The 8320-nt window shown below is 38.6% G+C and overlaps 1 protein-coding gene across 1 annotated transcript; it reads left to right on the forward strand.

Moving 5' to 3' along the window:
* The first annotated feature begins 1347 nt into the window (after positions 1–1347).
* LOC100762296 (39S ribosomal protein L1, mitochondrial) lies at positions 1348–5726 on the forward strand. The gene is given in 4 exon segments (XM_027432940.1): positions 1348–1412; positions 5029–5134; positions 5170–5658; positions 5661–5726. Coding segments are annotated over 4 exon segments (726 nt in total).
* The last annotated feature ends 2594 nt before the right edge of the window (positions 5727–8320 follow it).

Raw genomic sequence — 8320 nt, forward strand, 5'->3', positions numbered from 1 at the left:
GATGATCTGAGTTTTATCCACAGGACACACATCATAGAATACAACTGCCTATTTCAGGTTATTCACAGATGTCCACATCAATGTCCATAGAGAGACTGAAACACACACACACACACACACACACACACACACACACACACACACACACACACACACAGGCACACACAGTCACACACAGTCACACACACATCCATACACAGAGAGAAAGAGAAAAAATGAAAAAGAAAGAAAAGAGCGAAACAAAGTAAAGCAAAAAATCATAATAACGACAATGACTTTTTGGAGTGAGTAGTAAGGTGATAGGAGAACGAGAATTACTTAATCTCATGTACCAAGTGGCGTAAGAAACTTAGGAAATAGTATTAAGTGCTACTGATAAGTGAACAGTGTGAGTGCAATTTAATGATTAAGATAAAATTTAATGGTTTATATTAGTGGTATGCATTTCTATACCATATTTCTTTTTTTAAGAAAAAGAAATTGACTGGGATCACTAACCATTTATAACCAACCCTCTTTAAATGAAAACAGACATTTATAAATGTTTTTTGGGAATTTGGGTCTAGTTCTTTCCAAACTGCTTCCTTCTGTTTGGGGGTACTGTCAAACACAAAGGGATCCTTAGAAAACCCAGAATCATGGCCAACTCCTGGGTATAGTATGATGCAAAGCTGCATAATTCCAGCTGTCTTGGTTGTTGGATCACATTGGACACTGCTTGAGGGGATTTTGCCTGATAAAACCACATTAGTCTGGAAGGAATCCACAGCTTGTCATTTTCAATGGAAACAAAAACAGAATCTCTTTTCAAAAGTAACATGTCCTTAGACTTAAATTTTGAAGTCAAGACATTTTCAAAATATATAGGTTGGATTAATCCTGCAGCATTTATAATCATTTTATAGCAGTAGTTACTATTTCCTTAGCAACCAAAGAATTAAAAAACAACACAATAACAAACAGTATCCAGAATCTCTGCGTATTTTCCATCTTTATGATGCTTTTTTATTACTCTATTTCTTTTATTTTTAATATTTGGGTTTTTGAAACAGGGATTCTCTGTGTAACTTTTGCAGCCCTGGAATTCACTCTGTAAACTAGGCTGGCCTTAAAATCAGAGATCTGCCTGCCTCTGCCTCTGGAGTGCTGGGAATAGAGGCGTGTGCCACCACATCCAGCTACTCTGTTTCTTTTGTAAGGACTTTCTCTCTCCTTCATTTTTCTCTCCCAAGCCTCCAAATATTATAAAACACACTGTATACCATTTAGAGGTTTTGTTTCTCTGAATCAATCCTTAGTGTATATCTTTATTTGTTTTCTTCACATGAGTCTTCTCTGATAAACAGCATGGCTAAAAGTAAAGACGCTGCTGTCCCTGCCCTTTTCCTTCGCTTTCTGAGAGTAGTGACTAAGTAAGCATGTGAGGAAGACAGTAGCACTCCAGGATCTCTTCATTAGTACCTTCTCCCAGGTTCATGATCTCTTTGAGTTCCTGCAGTACCTGATTTAATGATGAACTATTAATTGGAACTGTGAGTGAAATAAACATCTTTCATCCCAACTTGGTTTTGGTCATAGTGTTCCATTACAGCAATGACAACATTAACTAGGACAGGTTTTTTTTTTTTGGATTTTTTGAGACAGGGTTTCTCTGTGCAGCTTTGGAGCCTATCCTGGCACTCTCTCTGGAGACCAGGCGGGCCTCAAAATCACAGCGATCCACCTGCCTCTGCCTCCCGAGTGCTGGGATTAAAGGCTCGCGCCACCAATGCCCTGGACATACTTAGTTTTTTTCTGTTGTTGGTTGCCTATCTTGAGTGAGTAGATATTTTGTCAAGTCTCTCCAGAAACAATGCCATACAACAATAGAAATAGTAGAAAATACACATTATTTCTTAAGTATACAAATAAAAAGTGCATAGAAAAGTTTTATGATATACCTTGATTAGGAAATTTTGACACAGGCCAGCATATGACTATTCAGTAACAAAAAATACAACAATCCTTCTCCCTCATGTCTTCCTCTCTCATCCTCTTCTCACCTTCTCTTTCTCCTAACTCCCTCTCCCCTCCCCCCCATGCTCACAATTTGCTCAGGAGATCTTTTCCTGTTCCCCTTCTCCAGGGGAACATGTATGTCACTCTGAGGGTCCTCCTTGTTTCCTAGCTTCTCTGGTGGTATGGATTGTAGGCTGGTAATCCTTTGCTCTATGTCTAAAATCCATATATGAGTGAGCACATACCATGTTTGTCTTTTTGTGACTGGGTTACATCACTCAGCTGGGTTCTTCTAGTTCCATCCATTTGCCTTCGAATTTCAAGATTCCATTGATTTTTCCCCTGCTGAATAGTACTCCATTGTGTAAATGTACAACATTTTTTCTATCCATTCTTCAGTTGAGGGGCATGTAGGTTGCTTCCAGGTTATGCCTGTTACAAATAATGCTGCTATGAACCTAGTTGAACAGATGTCCGTGGTGTATGAATGTGCATCCTTTGGATATATGCCTAAGAATGAAATTGCTGGATCTTGTGGTCGACTGATTCCCATTTTCCTGAGAAACTGCCATGCTGATTTCCAAAGTGACCTTATGAGTTTGCACTCCCTCCAGCAGTGGAGAAGTGTTCTCCTTTCTCCACATCCTATCCAGAATAAATAGCCTTTGGTGTTTTTGACTTTAGCCATTCTGACAGGAGCAAGAAGGTATCTCAGAGTTTGTTTTGTTTGCATTTCCCTGATGGATAACAATGTTGAACAGTTAATCTTATGTGTCTTTCATCCATTTTGTAGTCCTCTATTGAGAATTTTCTATTTAGTTCTGTACACAATTTTTAATTGCATTATTTGGTGTTTTGGTGACTGGCTTCTTGAGTTCATTGTATATTTTGGAAGTCGGCCCTCTGTCAGATGTGGGATTGGTGAAGATGTTTTCCCAGTCTCTGGGCTGCTGATTTTACCATATGAACTGTGTCCTTTGCCTTACAGAAGTTTTTCAGTTTCAGAAGGTCCCATTTATTAATTGTGGATCTCAGGGACTATCTTTCATATCATTTGGACCAGGACCAAGGCACTCCCTCATATGTTTAGGCTGAGAGTATCCCTCTAAGTAAAATGGGCTCCCAAAGTCCATTTGTACATTAGGGATAAATACTGATCCACTGCCATAAACCCCATTGAATGCCCAGGCCTCCTAACTGCAACCCACGTTCATGGGGTCTGTGTTGGGCCTATACTCTTTTCCTAGCTATCAGTCTGAGGTCCATGAGTTCCCCTTGTTTAGGTCAGCTGTTTCTCTGGGTTTCTCCAGCCTGGTCTTGACCCCTTTACTCATCACTCCTACTTCTCTGCAACTTTATTGGAGGAGTTTGGCTCAGTGTTTAGCTGTGGGTGTCTGCTTCTGCTTCCATCAGTTACTGGATGAAGGCTATAGGATGGCATATAAGGTAGTCATCAATACCATTATCAGGGGAGGGCATTGAAGGTAGCCTCTCCACTATTGCTTAGATTGTTAGTTGGGGCCATCTTTTTAGATTCTGGGCATTTCCCTAGTGCCAGATTTCTCTTTAAACATATAATGGCTCCTTATATTATGGTATTGCTCTCATCTATTCTTCCCTGATTCAATCTTCCTGCTCCCCCTTGTCCTCCATGCAAGGTCCCACCCTCTCTGGGGAGCAGAATGGTGATGTGATAGGGGTTGCTGGGTGGAAGGGGAAGAGGGAAGAGAGGGAACTTGGATTGACATGTAAAATATACTTGTTTCTAATTAAAATGACAAAAGGGAAAAATAAAATACAGTCTCTGAATACTGAACAATATATCTAGTAGATAATTCATACAATCTCTAATTTTTACTTGAAGAATTAATATCGTCTGTAGTAACATCTTTTGAAGAAGCCTTTTGAAAGATATCATCTGTTTTCCTCATTTTAACTCTCTCTCTCTCTGTGTGTGTGTGTGTGTGTGTGTGTGTGTGTGTGTGTGTGTGTGTGTGTGTGTGTATGTGCGTGTTCTAGTTGTTGAATTTTCTTTGTATCCTTTGAATTTATTCTTTGAGGAAGTGTTTATACCTGATACATCAGAAAGAAGATAAATTTAATATAGTCACAATGAAAGGCCAGTAGTAGTTTAATTCTCATAACAACTGATAATCCCTAAATGTGTATTTTAAAAGACAAGTTAAAAGAAAACTAAAATATATTTTAGTTTAGTGAATAAAATAAACACTTGTTAAATAAATTATACCATTTCAGTAATTGGTAAGCAAAGATAAATTTCTAAATATAATACAAAATCCTATTTAAGAAAAAGATTTTAGGCCAGGTGATGTTGGCACACACCTTTAATCTGAGCACTAAGGAGTTATACGTACGTGGATCTCTTTGATTTCAATGCCAGCCTGGTCTACAGAGCACATTCCAGGACAGACTTGTAAGCTACACAGAGAAACCCTGTCTCAAAAATAAAAAAAAGAAAACATTTTAGAACATTATCTGGAATAGTCAATATGGCAGTCATCATAAGTTGCATTGGTAGATTGTTATGATAAATATTTCCAACAAAAGCCACCCGAGCCCTACCACCACATGTGGGGTATCTGCCAGCCACCTGATTTCTTCCCGCCAAGGTAAGGCCCAAATTAATGCATAAAGACTTATATTAGGTACAAATGCTGCTTGGCCAATGACTAGGAGTCTCGTCTGTTAGCTCAGTCTTAATTATCATAAATCTATATATTTTATAAGACTTATCAGACGCCTTCCACTGGTGTCCTCCCTTGCTGGTGGATCACATGGTGCCACTGGAGGAAGAGTGAAGGGGAAAAGGGACCACTTCCTGTTGTTCTTCCTTAAATATGAGTCTCCCTGCTATGTCACTTCCTGCCTGGAAAACAACTTCTTTACTACATTTCCCTGAATCCTCCTGGACTATGAGTCCCACCTAACTTTCTGCCTCATTGGCCAAACAGTACTTTATACAACAATCAATAAGATGAACATACAAAGAAGTATATTCCCCATCAGTAGATTCTTGATACAACATCAAAGGCAAATTCTTTCCAAGATGATTTATAAGATATCTCTTTACTTTTGTTCTGTAAACCTCTCGTACAACAGACATTTTGTTGCTGCTGTTGCTGCTGCTACACTGCCACCAAGGAAAATTAGAAAGAAGATGCCAATGAAAATACATCAGATAAAAAATTAGGTGATATAGTAAAAATGAAGTCATATATTTGTCTGAAAAATGAACTTGAAGATGAAGTCTATTTAAAATGCTTATACCAAAGGCAGATCTATGACATGGAGAATTCTATTCACTTGCTTAAAAAATTTCAAGTTATTGTCTTAGCCAATCCAAAGGAAGGTGTTTATCATGATATAATATTAGAAATGGCACACCAGAAAAAGAAAAATGTGGAGTCATTTGCCAGCATTATTAGTTTACTATTCCCCTTTTCTTCAGAAGCCAACAAAGTTCCTGTATTTACTGTGAATGCATCAGAGATTACCATTGCAGAATAGAATGGAGTTGTTCTTTCAGGAGGAGCTGATCTGCCTCAGATTTTAGATGGTGAGGTTGCTGTGGATTTTTATATAGCTGCTCCAACAACAATGCCTGACCTTAACCCATTAAGGAAGAAACTAGACAAAAATATTTTCCAAAGGCTACTAGAAATTCCACTAGTCATGACATCACATTAACAGGAAATTATAGAATATGAAGAAAAGACTCCATACCAGGCTGGTGAAACCCACAGAAACAGCTGACCTGAAAAAGGAAAAACCCTTGCTCCCCAGAATAAAGGCTGGGAAACCAGCATGGGACTGATCCAGACCTCTTGAATGTGGGTGTCAGTGAGGAGAACTTGGAAATCTATGGGACCTCTTGTAGTGGATCAGTACTTATCGCTACCATGGGAATGGACTTTAGGAGCCCATCCCACATGGAGGGATACTCCCTCAGCCTGGACACAAGAGGCTTGGCCTAGGCCTTATCGCAAAGAATATGACAGACTTTGAAGAGCCCCTACAGAAGGCCTCACCCTCCCTGAGAGCAGAAAGCGTATGGGATGGGTAGGAGGCTAGTTGGGGAGACAGGGGAGGAGGGGAGAGCGAGGGACCTGGGATTGACATGTAAAATAATTGTCCTTCTAATAAAAAAAAGGGAAAGAAGAAAGTCAGAAATTTCACAGAATCAAAATAGCAACTCTGGATATGTCAAGTGGCCAAGTAACTGCCAATCTTCAAAGCAGTTATGAGCAAAATCTGTTGGCACAAACCACTGCCTTTGGGTCCATTTGTGAGCTTCCTTCATAGTTCAACCAGTGAAGATTTTCTGATGAAGACTGACTCATTGCTGCCAATAGAAGTAGAAAACAAAGTTCTGATGAGTAATTGTTTGGGGGGGTGGTGAGGATCAAGAAACAACAGAGAAATTTATATAAAACTGCACTTTTATGATTTCTGTATCATGATATTTGGACGTTATTATTTTTATTGTTGTTGTTGTTGTTTTTGAGACAGTTTCTCTGTGTAGCTTTCAAGCCTGTCCTGGTACTGACTTTGTAAGCCAGTTCAGCCTCAAATTCACAGAGATCCACCTGCGTCTGCCAGATTGCTGTGATTAAAGGCTTGCACCACTATTGCCTAGCTAGAAGTAAATTTCAACACTTTTTTTACAATTTCAACAAAATAATAAAAAAGAACCAAAGTTTTAAATGGTAAACACAATAGTTATTGTTTTCCTAAGTGATTCAATGCACTATGCTAAAAGTAACAATGATAGTAGAACAAGAAACTATGATCAAACCTTAATTTCTGTGGCATATTTTAGCAGGATATTTACATATCTATGCATTTGTTCACTCATTTTTTATGGGGCTTTCCATAAAAAATAGTAGTTGCAAATAAATGTCAAATTCTACAGTTTGGAAATGAAAAACCATTCCTTCTTTACTTTCCCTGGGAAAACTTAGGATACAGTTTGTGTTGTAGCCTAAGAGGAGCCCATGATTTATGGCTCTAAACAGATTCTGTCTTCTGTGTTCTGTTTGTCATGTATTCTATATTGAACTTAATTGCCAGCCTTAAAGATAATAAAAGTCAAGAGTTTTCTTGTATTCAGGGAATTGTTCCAGAAACATCTCAGGAGAATTTTGCTCAGGGAATTTCTCTGAAGGCATTTAAACCTGAAACTTTCAAGGAGAAAAACCAAATCTGTGATTGCCTGAATAAAGTCAGCTTTATTTAATACTTGCCAGGAAGATGGACACTAGCCAGGTCCATACCCCAGATTCTCAGTGAATGGCTCTGAATCAGGTTATTCAGGTGCTCATAAATGCAAAATCCACAAGGCTGAGATATTTCCTGCTTACATCCTATCAGGGGCAAGTGTACACCCTTACATATTTTCTGCCTATGTATATCCTGCTTATGTGTTATCAAGCATATCCTACACGGTTTGGGGCAACAAACCATTTTTACTGAAGTGAATACAGGTGACTTGTTATTTCACATTAAGAGCTCCCAGAATTCCATGAAGCTATTTATCCTTGGTCAAGTGGGACTTTATAGTTTAGCTTTAGTTCTCACAAGACAACCCTTTTAAGAGGCTCTTATGGATGCCTTCACCAGTCTCTCTCATGGCATCTAATTCCCTTACTTGCCCTATGTCTTTCAATCTCACTCTTAATGAAGAAGACGCTCCCTCCCATATTTTAAAAGCAAATTTCTCCTCCTTTTAAAGGTCTATCATGTTTAGATCTTCATATGTTCCATTTGTTTCTCCCTAATCCTCTTTTTCCTGCACTGAGATATGAAGGGCATTTTGATTCAACTTTCTTTCCAGACAAATTTTTAGTTTTACCTTTAGGTTTACATTCTTTGTTGTATGTATATGTGGGAGGTGGTTTACAGGAGGCACTTACCTGTCATGTTGTGTTTGTATGCACATGTATCATAAGACAAATTGCCAAGTAGGTTTTATCCTTCCACCATATGTATACTTAGCATCAAACTTGTTATAAGGCTTAGCAATAAAGGTCGTTACTTACTGAACCATATCAATAGTCCTGTGGGCATTTGTATGATACATTTCCATTACTGTGGAATCAGGTTTGCCTGCCACTACTGACACACCTCTTCCAATCCCATACCCCTTCATCCTTACCAAATAGTTTAAAATGTAAACAAAGTATTCAAATACATTAAATTATGGAGGTCATTCTCATTCAAACCAGTACACTAAGAGAAAATAACATAACAAAAAGAACAATGTAGTGTAAAGGTTCTTTGTCCCGGCCGGACCTTTGGCCGT

The sequence above is a fragment of the Cricetulus griseus genome, chromosome X, assembly GCF_003668045.3.
Source record: "Cricetulus griseus strain 17A/GY chromosome X, alternate assembly CriGri-PICRH-1.0, whole genome shotgun sequence".
Classification (NCBI taxonomy): Eukaryota; Metazoa; Chordata; class Mammalia; order Rodentia; family Cricetidae; genus Cricetulus; species Cricetulus griseus.